General features: G+C 40.4%; 2 protein-coding genes across 4 annotated transcripts in view; one reads left to right on the top strand and one right to left on the bottom strand.

Moving 5' to 3' along the window:
* Positions 1-1,435, bottom strand: part of prkdc (protein kinase, DNA-activated, catalytic subunit) — a 220,736-nt gene extending 219,301 nt beyond the window's left edge. For all 3 annotated transcript variants that reach the window (XM_080194241.1, XM_080194242.1, XM_080194243.1), the window contains exon 1: positions 1,240-1,435. In XM_080194241.1, the coding sequence (XP_080050367.1) occupies positions 1,240-1,399 (160 nt within the window). In that variant the 5' untranslated portion in view covers positions 1,400-1,435. The remainder of the gene's footprint in view (positions 1-1,239) is intronic.
* A 588-nt stretch (positions 1,436-2,023) lies between these two features.
* mcm4 (minichromosome maintenance complex component 4) lies at positions 2,024-17,250 on the top strand. The gene is made up of 17 exons (XM_080194942.1): positions 2,024-2,091; positions 6,735-6,812; positions 7,451-7,618; positions 8,045-8,205; positions 8,331-8,432; positions 10,282-10,377; positions 10,497-10,592; positions 10,702-10,840; positions 11,037-11,257; positions 12,371-12,491; positions 12,592-12,851; positions 13,525-13,890; positions 14,221-14,348; positions 14,446-14,653; positions 14,761-14,989; positions 16,054-16,187; positions 16,819-17,250. The coding sequence occupies exons 2-17, from the start codon at positions 6,743-6,745 to the stop codon at positions 16,909-16,911; spliced, it is 2,592 nt and encodes an 863-aa protein (XP_080051068.1). The 5' UTR covers positions 2,024-2,091; positions 6,735-6,742; the 3' UTR covers positions 16,912-17,250.
* Positions 17,251-18,158: the final 908 nt, after the last annotated feature.

Below are 18,158 nucleotides of genomic sequence, written 5' to 3'. Positions count from 1 at the left end.
GCTTTGAAGTAATCAAGTGACTAAAAGATACTAAATAGAAGCATATCAAGGGATGCATGGACTGAACTAGTGCAAGACGAATTTAATACCAAGTCTTCACACAAGACTGATTAATTGTTCTCCAAGGTAGTATGGACAAAAAAAAGGATTTGTAAAAGAGACACTAAAGGAGAAAGGGTCAGCAGATTCATCCAATTGAATGAAATAAAAGCAGGCATGCCTTCTTCAATCAGTATCAAAAAAATTATACTCATGTCAATTTTCCAAGACACTCTTAATTTGCCTATATACATCAGTTCAGGATTCTATGCAATACTTCACTTTCAAAACCCTGAAGATATAAACTGTCTTCTACAACTGCCACAGCCGAAGTTAACAGATTATTCTTTTTGATCAGAGGGGAGAAGAAAGAAAACCATACTCAGCTAAAAAAAGTTTGTTATTCTAATTTCACATTATACTGAAGTGAACTGACGTCTAGTTGACTTGGACAACGCTTTGAATGGAGGTCGTTCATTATGTAACTTAATGTCAATAAAATGTCCAAAACGAAAGCACTGGTACTCGGGAAAGAACCCCAGTCTAATAGGGTATAAAGCCGATTTCCCTTTTCTGTCCCCACATCTCCAAAAGAAACTTCTGCAAACTTTAAAAACTGACCAGAGCTATATTTTTAAACGTCAGTCAAAAGGGAAAGCGATTACAATGCAACCAAAAACAGCTAAAATAAATCCAAAAGCATCCCTCGCCCGGCATAACATATACGGGTGAATCCGGTCCCAATTGTCCTTAAATTAATAGAGACCCACTTTTTTAAAAAATTCTGCTGCCGATCTGTAATCTACAAAGTTAATTTTTATACAGGCGTGTTTACAAGATGTGCAACAAACTTCCCTTCAGCTACATCTGGCGCACAAGATTTTGGCTCCCCCAATATTCTCGAATCTGAACACCTACTAAGCAAATTAACAGAATGTAAAACTGATCCTTGCTCATGTGCTATCAGCTTGGTTCTTTCAGCAATGATTTTCAATAAAGAGTACATATTTAAAAGGTGTAAGTGTCGCCTAGTAGGAACACGTAAACTGCTTTATTTCCTCGTCTCCGGCAGGTAACAGAGACAGTCGCTCCGGGGACATGGGCATCTTCCCACCTGGCCTGCCCATGAAACTGAATTCAAACCTTACATCGCATTTCAACCGAAGGGAAGCGGCGGCCTTCTTAACTGCAAATACCCACCCAGCCGGCTTTCCTGACCGCTATGCAGAAAGTCATGGCTGAGGTTGGCAACGATGCTGTGCGAAGCCGCTGCCGCGCTCTTGCTGTCCCGGGCTGACAACAGCTGCTGGAGCTGCTGCAACCGTCGCTCAGGCTCGAGGCCGGCCCCGCGCCGCTGCATTCCAGCAGCCAGCACCTTGGCCGTGCACACCGTCCCAAGTCGAGGAGAAGAGTCCACTTCAACAGCCAATCACTCCCTACCCCCGTAAAGACGTCATTAATGTCGTCCACCCAATAGAATTGGAGAGCTCATTCCAAACAGCTTCCGGCCACTGGCTCCCTTATCCAGGTCTCCGCCCCTTGGCATCGCCTCTCCTCCCTGCCCCGCCCCCTCCTCGCTTATGCTCCGCCCTCTTCTCGCCTCTCCGCCCCTCGCCTCGCCAATCGCCGCCTTCTCCCCGCCCCTCCCCCTTGCCGCCTTCTCCCCGCCCCTCCCCCTTGCCGCCTTCTCCCCGCCCCGCCCTGCCGCTCCCCTTCCCCCCGGCCCCCCCCGTCCATAAAGCATTCACTACCCTCCCCCCAGCCCCTCTGGCAGAGGCACCATCCGCCCCGCCCCCCCTCCCCCTCCTGCCCCCTCCCCGTCCCTCCCCGCCGGACGCACCTCCCGCCCCCCACCTACAAGCCCTTTGCCCCGCCCCCTCCCCTCCCCTTGCCCCGCCCTCTCCCCCGTTTTCTCTTGCGGCTGTTTAGATTCTCGCGTCCGGTCGGGAAGCTCAATGCTAATTGGCTGGAAAAGCGCGCGCCGGTTGGAGGTCAGCTGACCGACTTGGCGGGAAAAGTGTTCTGGAGGAGGTTGCTGGGGGGAGCCGGAAGGTAGGAATTAATGTCCATTTAGAAATTATTCCAAATGAGAAGTAAATAAGCCGCACTGTGTTTAGAGTGTGGTGGAGTTTGTGCTTACTGTGTTATCTTTGCCCTTAGACGGCTGAATAAATTGTGAGTAACAAAAGAGTTCGGACAGTAGGTTAGATCACGCTGCATGCTTTTGCCAGGCTTCTCGTTAGGCCGGCAGCTTAGTTATGAATCGGTATGGATTTAGTTTTGTTCTTTTTAAAAATCAATTTTTGCTTCTGAAACTTTATGAAATAATTTCAGACATGATTTGGTGGAAAAGCAGAAGTGGGTCCCGAATGCGGCAAAGGCGGTCTTCCTGAAACAATGTTTTAAAGTGCTTAGATTTCATTTAAATATGTTCTTAAAATTCTGATGTTACATTTATTGTGTTCGTTTATTTGCCTTATATTTCTATTACTCACCCATCACCCAATCGTCAAAATGCGTTTGTACAATGGCTACAAAGGAGTGTCATTCGACACTTTCGTCTATCCAAAATTATTATTATATCCACTACGATTCTTTGCATTAAAAATCTCCTGGGAAAACCCTACTTTTTTTTACTAGCTTGAACCTTAACCTGTAGTTATGGTTTATTTCAGATGTGTATTGAGGATTAGTCTTTTCTACGTTCAATTATCTTGTATTGGGGGTATAAGATGCATGGAAGAATACACAATATAAGCAGGAATAGGCTGTACATTATGATCATGATTGATCATCAAATTCAATACCCTGATCCACCCTCACCGCCATTGATCTCTTTAGCCCTAAGAGCTATTTCTGATCCATTCTTGAAATCTCACAATATTTTGGCCTCAACTACTTTTGTGTGAATTCTACAAATTAACCCCTCTCTGGGTGAAGAAATTTATCCTCACCTCACTCCTAAAAGGTTTGCACCTTATCTTCAAATAATCACCACTCATTCTGGACTCCCCCACCATCAGGAACATCCTTTCTGAATCTATGCTGCCTAATCCGATTAGAATTTTACAAGTTTCTATAAGACCCCTTCTAAACTCCAATGATATAATCCCATCCAATTTAGTCTCTCTTCATAAAACAATCCTGCCATCCCAGAAATTCGCCTGGTAACCTTCAGCAAGGGCATCCTTCAGATAAGGACACCAAAACACACACTATTCCAGGTGTGGCCTCACACAATCGTAGTAAAGCATCCCTATTCCTATCCTCAAATCCTCTTGCTTTGAAGGCCAACATATCATCTGCCTTCTTAACTGCCTGCTGTATCTGTGCACTTTCTTTCACTGACTGATGTACAAGGACACCAAGGTCTCACTGAATATCCACCTCGCTCAATTTACACCCATTCAGGTAATAGTCTGCCTTCCTATCCTTGCTACCAAAGTGGATAATCTCACATTTATTCGCATTATACTGCATCTGCTATGCATATGCACACTCACTCAGCCTATCCAAATCACACTGAAGCATCTTTGTACCCTTTTTCCCAGCTCACCATCCCAACCAACTATGTATTATCTGTAAACCTGGAGATAATACATTTAGTTCCCTCACCTGAATTATTAATATATAATGTAAACCCCAGCTCAGATCCCTGTGGTACCCCACTAGTCATTGTCTGCCAAATGGAAAAAGACCCATTTATTCTAACTCTTTGCTTCCTGTCTGCTAACCAGCTTTCTATCCACCGCAAGGCACTATCCACCATCCCATGCACTTTAACTTAACATGGTTGTCTGTTATGTGAGACCTTGGGTTTTTGATAAGAGAGGGGATTAAGGGTTATGGGGAGAGGGCGGGAATGTGGAACTGAGCCACGACAGATCGGCCATGATCTTATTGAATGGTGGGGCAGGCTCGAAGGGCCAGATGGCCTACTCCTGCTCCTATTTCTTATGTTCTTGTCGAAAGCCTTCTGAAAGTCTAAATGAACGACATCCATTGGTTCTCCCTGGTCAACTGCTAGTTAAATGCTCAAAGAATTCCAGTAGATTTGCCATGTCTGGTTTCTCTTTCGTAAATCCATGCTGACTTTGCCAGATTGTACCACTGCTTTCCAAATGCTGTGCTATGAAATTCTTGATAGTGGAACCCCAACTTCCCTACTACTAACATTTGGCTCACTGACCTATGCTCCTTGTTTTCACTTTACCTCCCTTTTTGAATAACAAGCTTATATTAGTTATCCTCCAATCTTTAGAAACCATTCCAGAATCCAAAGAAGTTTGGAAAATGATCACCAATGGATCTACTATTTCTCGGACCACTTCCTTAAGGGCTCAAGGATGGGGATTATCAGGCCCCAGAGAGTTATCTGCCTTTAAGCCCATTTAATTTTCCCAAAACAGTTTCTCAACTAACGCTGATTTCCTTCACCTTTGAAGGGAAGGCAATGGTCTAGTGGTATTATCACTAGACTATTAATCCAGAAACTCAGCTAATGTTCTGGGAACACAGCTTCAAATCCCACCACCGCAGCTTGTGGAATTTGAATTCAATAAAAAATATCTGGAATCAACTGATATCCATGAAACCATTGTCAATTGTTGGAAAAACCCATCTGGTTCACTAATGTCCTTTAAGGAAGGAGTTTAATGCGGAAAAGTGTGAGGTGATTCACTTTGGAAAGAGTAACAGGAGTGTAGAATATAAGGCCAATGGAAAGACTCTTGGTAGTGTTGACAAGCAGAGAGATCTTGGTGTACATGTGCATAGATCCCTGAAAGTTGGCATGCAGGGTTGATAAGGTTGTTAAGAAGGCGTACGGTGTGCTAGCTTTTATTGGTAGAGGGATTGAATTTCGGATCCGTGAGATCATGTTGCAACTGTACAAACCTCTGGTGCAGCCGCACTTGGAATATTGCGTACAGTTCTGGTCGCCGCATTATAAGAAAGATGTGGAAGCATTGGAAAGAGTGCAGAGGAGGTTTACCAGTATGTTGCCTGGTATGGTGGGAAGGTCTTATGAGGAATAGCTGAGGGACTTGAGGTTGTTTTTGTTAGAAGAAGGTTACGAGGTGACCTAATTGAGGCCTACAAGATGATCAGAGGGTTAGATAAGGTGGACAGTGAGAGCCTTTTTCCTCGGATGGTGATGGCTAACATGAGGGGACATAGCTTTAAATTGAGAGGTGATAATTATAGGACAGATGTCAGAGGTAGGTTCTTTACTCAGGGTAGTAAGGGCATGGAATGCCCTGCCTGCAGCAGTTGTGGACTCGCCAACTTTAAAGGCGTTCAAATGGTCAGTGGATAGGCATATGGATAATATTGGAATAGTTTAGGTTAGAGGGTCATTAGATTCGTTTCACTGGTTGGCGCAACATCGAGGGCCGAAGGGCCTATACTGCACTGTTATGTTCTATGTTCTATCTACCTGGTCTGGCCTACTCCATGTGATTCCAGAGCCACAACCCTCAGGCAACTGGGGATGGGCAATAATTGCAGGCCAGCCAGTAATGCCCAAGTCCCATGAATGAATAGAATTCTCAAAACTACCAGTACATTATTCATGTCTTCCTTTGTGAAGGCAGAAGCAAAGTATGAATTTAGTTCCTCAGCCGTTTCTTTGTTCCCTGTTATGAATTTCCTCATTTCTGACTGCAAGGGGGTCTACATTCTTTTCAGTCAACTTTTTTCTCTTTACATGTCTGTAAAAACTATTTACAGACATTCCCAGCATTTCCACTACAGTTAGGTGGTGTGTATACGAACTCCACGAATGTTTTTTTGCCCCTTGGTATTTCTTAACTCAACCCATGCAGATGCCACATTGTTTGTGCTAACATCTTTCCCAATATTGTATTAATATCTTCTTTAATCAACAATGCAACTCCACCATCTTTTCCTTTCTGTCTGCCCTTCCTAAACACTGAATAAACACTCAATGTTTAGTTCCCTTCCTTGGTCACCTTGGAGCCCTCTCTCCATAATCCCAACCATATCATACCCCTTTACATCTATTTGCATGACTAATTCATCCAATTTATCTCAAATGTTCTGAGCATTTAGAAACAAACTTTAAGGTTAGTTCTTTTAAAGTTCCTTATCACATTCCTCCTATTTTTCACGAATGCTTTGGTTGACATGCCATCTTTCCACCATGAATGTCCCTTGTTTATCAGCTCTTCAGAATTCTAGCAGTGGAAATCAGTTTTGTGGGGTTTCTGTCCAGTGCTTCACCATCCCCCTTTGTTTTCAACCACCAGCAAAAAAAGACCAGATTAGCTTTTTAACATCACATTCACAACTTTCAGATTATCTATGAGCTCCACTGAGAGGTCAGCTACCTCGCTTCTTGGTACCACAAATCATCATTCTCATTTAATGAAATAACTGGTTTCTGAAAAGCTAGTTCTCGGGAGATAGAATAATGGGTGTGTTGTTGAAACAAAAAATAAGCATTTTTTCAGTGCTGCTCTTGAAATAAATAATTTGAGAATTGGTGTGCCACCTGTGAATAACTTAAATGTCATGTTGCATATTGTTTTTTATATATCATTGCTACAAATTTCATGTCGTTTTGTGTTAAGAGAAAATATTTTTCTTAACCAAGCAATACTAGCATTTTGACTTTTCACATTCACATATGTCAAACATGTTTGAATGCCAAATGTTTTTTTGTCCGATTGTAGTGCTAAAGATGTCTTCACCAAGATCTACGCCTAGTCGTAAAGGAAGCAAGCGTGGAAGAGGCAGTAATCCTCCCACACGTAAGAGTTACTATTCACTGCATTCATGTACATCAGGAACTATTGAAACTCTTGAAATTTGGTTTAAAGCCATTCTATTTCTATTGATATTTGCATTTTTGGTCATTGCTTTTGAACAAAAATAGTTTGAATGGTTTAGTTTAAATGACGTGATAATTAAGATATAATTTTAACTATCCCTAAAGAACTGAAAGTAACTAATTCTCCAGCTAGTTCACCATGTTCCCATCACTGTTGTGCTCTTTCTTCTCAAAATGTTACATGCATTGTTTCCTTTCATACAAATATTTAGTTTATTGATGATGTACTAAATCCTGCATCAAATTGACAGCTGACTAGAGAGAAAATGTTTCTAACAACTGGCTGCTGTAATATTTTGAGACATATGGTTTGATAAACTGTTGATCTTGTATTTACATTAGTGTATAAAACATTTACATATTGTTGTGGGCTTCTGTCCAAGCAACTGTCAAGCTATATTACTGGTGGTTTGAGCTCTGAACAGATCACTTAATTTTTCTACTTGATGTTAAAATGGAGCCAGAATTATGTTGTTTGCATTTTCAACAAAAAGCACAACTATGAAAACTAGAAAATGTTGTTGAAATGTTGCTAACGATAAGTCAACTTCTTCACAGCACGAAGTGACGGAGTACAGTCTCCACCTTCACAAAGGCAGCGTTTAGATGAGTCAACATCCACTGGGGAGCTGCAGCCAATGCCAACTTCTCCAGCAGCAGATGCTCAGAGCCCACGTGTGCAGGAGTCATCCTTCTTATCCAGCCCAGCACGATCACGCCATTCAGGTTTGCTGTTTGTCACTTCATGAAATATGTAGCAGTTTGGATTTTTCAGCAGTGCAACAGCGACAACAGATATTTTGCCCTCCTTTTGCACCCGTACAGAATAAAGAACAATATGGAATGAATTAGGAGAAACAACCAGCTTTTTTTAAAACACCAAGGCATTCCAGTGTTAAATCTCTTTTGTTAAATGGTATATTGAGACAGACCACTAATTGTATTGCATTAATTCCAGTCTTTTGGTGTTTTATCATTATCATTTCAAATTCCTTTCAACTTTAGAGCCAGATGCTAACAACTGACCAGATGTAACATGCTTTAAGTTAGTCCATGCCGGGATGTTTGAAGTTTAAATATGTACGTATGTATCTGCACTTGTGTAACTTTAGACTATTTTGTTGAAATAACTGTCAAAATAATGTCTTCTAGCTGCCAGTGAATTTGACATCAGCTCTCCTTTGACCTATGGCACTCCCAGCTCTAGAGTGGAAGGTACACCTCGCAGTGGGGTGCGGGGTACACCTATACGTCAGCGTCCTGACCTTGGGTCGGCGCGCAAGGCCCGCCAGGTTGACTTGCATGCAGACCAGGTACGTACTTAATAGAAGTTAGCCAGGTTTAAGTGAATTCATTTACCTTTCTATATTATTTTGCAGAAGTAAACTTACTGTTATCAGTTGCTTTCTTTTTAAAAGCTTGATCTTTGTTTTAATAGCCTTCAGCAGATGAAGTTATGACCAGTGAGCAATCTCTTGGTCAGAAGCTGGTAATCTGGGGAACAGACGTCAATGTGGCTGCATGCAAAGAAAAGTTTCAGGTGGGGGTTTCAGATAGCTGTTGATTTACTTTGCAGATGTATCTGAATTAAGTTTTGCAAGTTAACACTGTTTACATTTGTTCTTTAAGTACCTATCCTTCTCTTGAATATGTTAGGAGACACGTCTTAGTTATCTGACTTAAAGTTAAAGTTTATTTATTAGTGTCGCAAGTAGATTTCCATTAACACTGCAGTGAAGTGCACTGCAGCGACCCCCTGGTCGCCACACTCTGGCCCCTTTTTGGATACACCGAGGGAGAATTTAGCATGGCCAATGCACCTAACCAGCACGCCTTTCGGATGGTGGGAAGAAACCAGAGCACCCGGAGGAAACCCATGCAGACTCCACACTGACAAGCCAGGAATCGAACCTGGATCCCTGGTGCTGTGAGATAGCAGTGCTAACCACTGTACCATCTATGCTGCCAAACGGCATTGCTGAGGTGCATCAACAGCTGAAAGGCAAACCATAGTGCACACACAAGTGAAAATATCCCTTGGAGTTTGTGGTTCACACTCAGCATTCTAGTTATTTCTCTCAACCACAGTAAGTATCAACAATATATCCGGCACAGCTGACCTTCTGCAACAAAATAAAGGATTTGACCATGTAGATCTGTATTTTTGGTTGTAATGCAGAAGCTTGGAATTTTTAAAAAATTGTAAAGTAGGCCTGAACTTTAGTAGTATTCTTTCACCTGATGTGAAAGTCCAACTACAGTGTTAGGAATGAAGTTCCATGGTGACATCCCAAGTCAGAATGATATTGGAGGGTAGCCTGCAGGGGGTGGTTTGCTCTTGCCTCCTCTACCTTTGTCCTTCTAGGTGGTGGAGTTGCAGGTTTGAAAGCTGATTTTGAAGGAAGCTTGGAAAATTGCTGCAGTAGATGGTACATTCAGTTGCCATTATGTATTGATGGGAGGAGTGAATTTAATTTTTTGGGATCCTAAAGAAACAGGCTGCTTTATCCTGAATGGTGTTGGGCTAACTGGATTAGCCGTGGTAAATATGCAGGTTACAGTCAGAGGGGAGGACTTGTGCAGGATGCTCTTTTGGATAATTGATGTTCACTCGATAATCAAAGATAATGCTGACAGTCACAATGATGAGATGGTTAGATTGTTTCTTGTTGGATATGTTCATTGCTTGATACTTGTGTGATGTGAATGTCACATGACACATCAGCTCAGGCTTGCATGTTGTCCAAATCTTGCTGCATATGGACATGGATAGATTGAGTAACTGAGAAATCCTGAGCATTACTTAGCATTGTATAATCAACGATGAACATCCCGACTTCTGACCTTTAGGATGGAGAGACGATCGTTGATAAAACAGCTGAAAATGGTTGGGCAAAGGCACCACCTTGAGAACCTCCTGCAGTGATGTTCCTTTGACTGAATTGATTGGCCTCCAATGCACACAACCATCTTCCTTTGTTCAGTATGACTTGCAACCAGTACAGAGTTTCCCTGCTTGATTCCCATTGACTTCAGTTTTGCTAGAGCTCCTTGATGTGACGCTTGGTCAAAGACATTTGATGTCAAGGCAGTCTCTCGCTTCCCCACTTGATTTCAGTTCATTTGACCACATTTGAAACAAAGCTGTTATGAGATCAGGAGCTGAGTGGTCAAGGCAGAATTCAAACTGAGCATTGGTGAGTCGGTATTGTAGTGTAAGTACTGCTTGGTAGTACTGGCAACTAAACTGGACATCACTTGTTGATAGTAGACTATTGGGTGATGATTGCTGATTTGGACTTGTTAAGTGGCAGTATTAAACAGGTCTTGAGATATGTCATTCCATAGTATTGTAAGGGGAAAGTAATCTTCATACCTTTACCTTTCAGAGATTTCTTCAGCGCTTTATTGATCCTTCTGCGAAAGAAGAGGAAGCTACAGGCCTCGACATCAATGAACCACTTTACATGCAACGACTTGAAGAGGTAATGTACATCTTGACCCTCGCGTATACTTTCGCTAATTATCTCTGTTCTTCCTGTATAAGTATTTTTAAATATTAATTAAACATTGAAGGAAATTTGACTCTGTGCTTCTGTTGTAGATGAATTTGGTGGGAGAGCCATTTCTAAATGTGAACTCTGCTCATTTAAGAACTTTTGACCCTGAACTATACAGACAGCTGATTTGTTACCCACAGGTAACATGTTATAAGTAATTGCTTCACTACCAGAAGTTTTGAAAGAAAGTTGAAATTAAAAAATGTTATTCAGTGATTTGAAGCTAAACAAATCCTTTTCAATGTACAGGAAGTAATTCCCACTTTTGACATGGCTGTCAATGAACTTTTTTTTGAGCGTTTCCCTGACTCTCTGCTGGAGCATCAGATCCAAGTTCGACCATACAATGCTTTGAGAACCAAAAATATGAGAAGTTTGAATCCAGAGGGTAGGATATTACTGCTGGAATAAAACAAACTGATTTTAGCTGTTAAATCTGTTTTATATCTTAAGCGTTGGTGCTAACTTGAACAATTTAAGATTTCTATTTTAAACCGTCTGCAGTCAAGCCATGTTTGCTAATTCAGAATTTTTTTCCATGTGATATAATGCACTTCATTATTGTTTTGTAATTTTCCTTACAGATATTGATCAGCTGATCACAATCAGCGGCATGGTGATCAGATCTTCTCAACTGATCCCTGAAATGCAAGAGGCATTTTTCAGCTGTCAAGTGTGTGCTTATTGCACAAGGGTGGAGATTGATCGTGGCCGGATTGCTGAGCCGTCTGTGTGCAAGAATTGTAACACCACACACAGCATGGCCCTAATCCACAATCGTTCAGTGTTTTCAGACAAACAGATGGTATGTTGTTCAGAAATACGAACACCTTTTAATACACTTGTAGAGTTAATGCTAAATAACTGGATTACAACAAAACAAATGCCCCCCACCACCACCACTAAGCAATGCTTCAACAACTGTTGAATGCTTGACATGGGTCAGTGAAATTAATTGAACTGGCGTTTTCGCCTGTACTTCACCATGAAATGAGGAAGACTGTTCATGATGCTCATCTGATAAGTGCCCATGCTTGCTTGTCATCAGGAAGTGCTGAACAATGGGCTGCAAGGTTTTCCACAGAACCTTTTATTCATTCACGGGTGTGGGTGACACTGGCTGATTCAGTATTTGTTACCCATTTCGAATCGTCCTTGAACTGAATAATTTTCTTGGCCATTTCAGAGTCAACTACATGTAAGTGACATCAGGTAACAATGATAAGTTTCCTTCCCTTATGGGCATTAATGAACCTGCTGGGTTTTTGCATCAAACAATGGCTTCATGATCATTATTAGACTTTTAATTCCAAATTTTTATTAAATTGGTTTTCATCATCCACTAAGATGGGATCTGAACCCGGTATCCTTGGTTTCTGCATTACTAGTCCAGTGACAATACCACTATGCTATAACTTTTCCTGAAATGAGTCACTTAGGTTTGCTCATTAAACATAACAAATGGCACAAGGTTGGGGGTAGCCTGGGAGCAGGTTGCAAATGGTTAGGTGCATTGGCCATGTTAAATTCTTCCTCAGTGTACCCGAACAGGCACCGGAATGTGGCGACTAGGGGATTTTTTCTGTAACTTAGTTGCAGTGTTAATGTAAGCCTACTTATGCCTAATAAATAAACTTCAAATAAACATTGTGTAAAAAGTGTAGGAGCTTATAATGGAGAATTAAAATAAATCTTAAAAATGGGATTGATCTAGGGAGACATGGTGACAGAACAAAAACTGATTGAAACTAGAATCCAATGAGCTTGAGATAAGAATTTTATCTTTTGGAAAAATGTAATGCCGTTGTGTGCTTAAAATGCACCAGGTGTAACTACTTCAGAACTGTAGCTGTACTGTACTGTGCAGTTGCATTTGCTTATCTAATAATGACTAGTTTAATGTTTTTTAATCTTGCAGGTTAAGTTGCAGGAGTCCCCTGAAGATATGCCTGCAGGACAAACACCACATACAGTTATACTCTTCGCTCACAATGACCTGGTGGACAAAGTGCAGCCTGGTGATCGCGTGAACGTCTCAGGTAGATCTACTTCGATTCTCAAACACAGTTTGTGGCGCTTCACGTCTGATGGTTAGAGGCTGTGGAGGATTGTCTCTATGTGAATTTTTGTTTTGTCTAGGCATCTACAGAGCTGTTCCTATCCGTGTGAATCCCAGAGTTAGTAATGTGAAATCAGTGTACAAGACTCACATTGATGTCATTCACTTTCACAAAACTGATGAGAAACGACTTCACGGACTTGGAGATGAAAAGGAACAGAAATTGTTCACAGAGCAACGTATTGAAATGCTAAAAGATCTTTCTAAGAAGCCTGATATCTATGAACGACTTTCTGCTGCTTTGGCGCCTAGCATTTATGAGCATGAAGATATCAAAAAGGTACAAGATTGCCTTCTTTGATTTCCTATACTGTGACACATTTAACTTTATTTATTAAACATTGTGTGTGCATCACCAGAACTGTTGCCGTGCACTTCTCAAGTTGCCATTCCAAAAGTGCATGTTTAACATGCATGTGGTTACTTCAGTAAAACAGTCAGTTTCTGTAGTCTGAGTCTAGTTATTTATTTAATAAGCTTAGAAATATTACCATGTTACATTTCAATTTTCTCTCATTTTCCCCCACTTCTTACTCCATGTGCAGTACACAACACTCTTAACCTGAGAGGTAGATGGACAAGCTGCCTTTAGCATGTTTTCAGTTCTTAGAGCCGTGTTACAATATTGGCAAACGGCAACCTTGCGTTAGCCTATTTTTATACAATGAGTAATCCCACCTTTTTTTCTGTGAATTATTCAAAATGTCCACTCCATTTCTCCCAGTTAGGCTGAGATTGAAAAATTGTCATGGGGTGCATAATTCATCAATATACCAACAGGTTCCAGAATTGTTCCTCAACCTGATTGTACTTGATATCTGTTCTTAGCTCTTGAACACGATACTAATATGTAAGGTCAGTTAAATTATCCTTGCTAGTAGCAGTATGCATCTACCGGTAGTTTTATATCAAAACTAAATTTTGTGACAGTTGTTCTTTGTATTTTGGATCAGGGTATTTTGCTGCAGTTGTTTGGTGGCACACGCAAAGATTTCAGTCATACTGGCCGTGGCAATTTCCGTGCAGAGATCAACATCCTTCTCTGTGGTGATCCAGGTACCAGTAAATCTCAGTTGCTGCAGTACGTATACAACCTGGTGCCCAGAGGTCAGTACACTTCTGGCAAAGGCTCCAGCGCTGTGGGTCTTACAGCTTATGTGACAAAGGATCCTGAGACGAGGCAACTGGTTTTGCAGACTGGTGCCCTTGTCCTGAGTGATAATGGCATCTGTTGCATTGATGAGTTTGACAAAATGAATGATAGTACAAGATCCGTGTTGCATGAAGTTATGGAGCAGCAAACTCTTTCCATTGCTAAGGTAAGAATATTTTTATGGTGCTGTTTAAAATGAGCATTTAGATTTGGGAGCAAATATGTAAACAGCATGTGAAAACTGAGTTCCATGAGCTGACAAGAGTTCTATATTTTTATGCATTGCTTAGAATTTGCTTCTGTTGCTTTGTAAATTAAAATGTTAGTGAGTTGTTTTCCTTCCTTTTTGGGGTAACTTTTCAGCCTCTGCAACCAAATTTGCAAAATATTTTACGCAGTTCCTTGATTGATTTTGCACCAAGTTATTTTTGATGGGAATCTGAAATGCATTTTTTTTTCTTTTTTAATAAAATTTTTATAATTATATATGTTTTAGGCTGGAATTATCTGTCAGCTGAATGCCCGGACATCTATTCTGGCAGCTGCAAACCCAGTGGAATCGCAGTGGAATCCCAAAAAAACAACCATAGAAAACATCCAGCTTCCACATACATTACTGTCCAGGTAGGATAAACATCTTCTGTTTTGCAATCAAGATCTAAATGGTTAGTGTTTCCACACGTTAGGCACACAGTTGTAAGTATGTTGGTTGTATTTCTAGGTTTGACTTGATCTTCCTTATGTTGGATCCACAAGATGAAGCTTACGATCGACGTCTTGCTCACCACTTGGTTTCACTTTATTATCAAAGTGAAGAGCAAATGGAAGAAGAATACTTGGACATGGCAGTGTTAAGAGATTATATTGCCTATGGTCGCACTTATATTCACCCTAGACTTAGTGAAGAAGCCAGTCAATCATTGATTGAGGTGAGAACTCTGTACTTGTGAGGTATTGTAAAGTGTTGATATTAGATGTTTGTGTGAAATATGCCACCTCTAAAAACAACGTGCTTTTGCTTTCCTTCATCTTAAAGGCTTATGTAAACATGAGGAAAGTTGGTGGTGGTAGAGGTATGGTGTCAGCATACCCCCGACAGCTGGAGTCACTGATACGTTTGGCAGAAGCTTATGCAAAAGTGCGTTTTTCAGAAAAAGTAGAAAATATAGATGTAGAAGAGGCTAAGCGCCTTCACCGTGAAGCTCTGAAACAATCTGCCACAGATCCAAGGACTGGAATTGTGGATATATCTATCCTTACTACAGGTAAAGAGATTTGTTTTCATTTTGGGTAACATTTTTAAGAAAAGGTAATTTTGTAATTTAGGATATTTGTCTCGTGTCTTAAAGAAAGTGGAAGTTTTAATCATATAAGTATGTTCATGTCTGAATTCCACAACTTACTTTAAATATATATGTATTAGTCCTAAGTTTGCAGAACTAGAGGGACATGATGTGTAATTGGATAGGTTAGTGCTCTCGATTCATCTTTTCAGACTTAATTTTAATCTCACGCAGACTGGTTTCTCACTGCTAATTATCAAGTGATAAGGTTTGCATTTATTTAGTACATCTCAGGATCTCTGGATGCCCCAGTGCACTTTACAGCCAACCAAATACTTCTCAAATATTTTGTTGCAGTGTAGAAAATGCAGTAGTCAAATTTGCGCACACGAAGGGTCCACAAACAGTCAACAATGTGGCAACGACCAGATGACCTGTTTTAGTGATGTTAGTTGAAATAAATATTCACCTGGCAGGATTCTCCTGTTCTTCAAAAATGGATCTTTCACACCTGTCTCAAAGGCAGGTGGAGCTGTGGTTTAACATATTATCTAACAGATGACACCTCTGACAGAACAACAAACCCTCGGGAGTGAACTGGCGTATCAGCATAGATTAGGAGAGTCTCCTGAATTCTCACTGGTTATGTACACAGTACTGAACTGTTAAAAATGTATCAATAAATTGACAGTCCAATTTGAAGAAGCCATGAGGATATTAGGAGTGTAAAATGATATATTCGGTATTGCACTGATCAGTAAGAGCTTTTTGAGGTTAAAACTTCAGTGTACTATTGTTACTAAAAAAAAATCTCTGTACAATTAATTGTGCTGCACTGGACCTGGGCTTGTTAACTCTGATGTGGAGATGCCAGCGTTGGAAAATCTTACGTTGTTTAACTGACATTGAACTGTAGAAAAATTCCATTACCCAACGTTAATGTTCACACAACAGCACACAAACTAGATGGAACTACACATTAAGCTTGAAGGATTCCTATATAATCTAACAGTGAATTTGAACATATTTGCTTTGACTTGTTTCAGGAATGAGTGCCACTGCTCGCAAACGCAAGGAGGAATTAGCAGAAGCCTTGAAGAAATTCATTCAGTCTAAAGGCAAAACTCCAGCTATGAAATACCAAAAACTTTTTGAAGATATGAGGTCGCAGTCTGATGTTGTAAGTTGGTTTTTATCTGGAACAGAATAATTGATATTTTAAATATCTGTCTGAAATAGAGCTCTTAAGGATCATGTTTGTTTGTTTCTTTCTTTCCTCTTTCTGTTCCCTTAAATTTTCCTTCTCATTGTGTCCTATGCTGTTATTTGGCCCTTTATTGGAATTGGGATACAGGTTTGCACCCATTATTGCTGAGAAGATGGATTCCTATTCGTGACTGTGACATTTGTGGAAAAATAGGGTCCTCTACTAAATAAAAAAAATAAGTTGACCAAGGTTTGGTACCTCTTAAAATCAGAGCAAAAATTATTAGCTTATTGAACATACCTCTGGGCTGACTGCATAACCAACAGTTATTTTTTGTATTTACTGTAATTATGATGTTGCAAAGTCCATGTGAACTGGAGCTTTCCTGAAGATTGTGTGTGGTACAGGTAGGCATTGCTAATGTCATGATCACAGGACAAGTACAACCAATGATGCAGAAGGAAAGATTCTTGCTCCTCTTACTGAAAATGTAGTTTGATTCTGAAATATCAACAAGACCAATTGCACTTCGACCAACCGTTCTATTTTTATTCATGTGTGCTAGCAACTTGGACCTGATTAGAATTTTTTTAAATTTTGTCAGGCAATCACCAAGGACATGTTTGAAGAGGCACTCCGAGCCCTGGCAGATGAAGATTTCTTAACTGTAACTGGGAAAACTGTTCGACTGCTTTAAAAGCACCAGTTTGAAGAACTTGTATATCAGTAATGCTTACTTCTAATCTTGGTTACTGTAACTATTTTGCTAATTTGCAGATGTATTTTACATGATTTTGCTTAATTATCCCATACCCAATTTAATAGCTTTTTTTTCCCCTGTGTTGCCAAGCTGAAGATAATATCTCTTAATTGCATATTCAAAACTAAGGCAATCAGCTAATGTCACTGCCAGAGATGTAAATATCAGGTTAGAATTTTCCACTTTAGTGTATTGTGCCATTTTAGAGACTAGGAAATGAAATTATTTGGACTGAGATGTTCATGATTTGTACTATCAATAAAACTTTGCATTGTTTTTTTTTCTGTCAAGTTTTTTTGACATGGAGATGAAAACTGCCCACTTTCCAGAATGGAAAATTAAAATAAGGAAATTTGGCTTTATATTTGTGCTAAATTTTAAATTTGAACCTTATGAATAAGAATGAATATTCAAAATCCTAAACCTTTACAGTTGTTATAGTTTGTTTATTAGTCACAAATAGGTTACTGTTACTGAAGTTACTGTGAAAATCCCCTAGTCACCACACTCTGGTGCCTGTTCGGGTACACAGAGAGAAAATTTAGCATGACCAATGCACTAACCAGCACGTCTTTGGACTGTGGGAGGAAACCAAAGCACTCAGAGGAAACCCACGCAGACACTGGGAGAGCAAGCAAACCCCACACAGTGACCCAAGCTAGGAATCGAACCTGGATCTCTGATGCTGAGGCAGCAATGCTAACCACTGTACCGCCCCTGCATAAATTTGATATTCTTGCCCCTTGATAAAGCTGAGAGAGAACACACAGTATCAAACTTAGTGTTTGGCTGCTGACAAATTCTGCAAAGCCTGTTATGACAAAAGTGATAAGTAGCAGGAGTAAAATGGATTGAAGCAAGCGGACACATCCTTCTGCATTAAAATAAGTTGCACTTTAGAACCTGAAAATCTAGATTTGCTGGCATTATGTTTTAAATCAACTTAAATGGATATTTGTGGGCGCTTTTACTCCATTTTACCCGAGATGCTCATTGGCATGGCCTCAGGCATTTTTAGACATGTAAAGGACTAAATCAGTGGGAAAGTTCAAGTGAACGAAATCTAATGGAATTCAGACAATTAAAAATCACTAGAAATTGACAATATTCTGCAGATCATTAAAAAATCTTCAATTTGTGACTTTTGCCAAGGCTGATGAGACACAAGACGGAACTGACAAAAA

Source organism: Carcharhinus amblyrhynchos, chromosome 8, assembly GCF_965287045.1.
Source record: "Carcharhinus amblyrhynchos chromosome 8, sCarAmb.v2.hapA, whole genome shotgun sequence".
Lineage (NCBI taxonomy): Eukaryota > Metazoa > Chordata > Chondrichthyes > Carcharhiniformes > Carcharhinidae > Carcharhinus > Carcharhinus amblyrhynchos.
The sequence above is the reverse complement of the archived record's forward strand: the minus strand, read 5'-3'. Positions and strand labels throughout refer to the sequence as shown.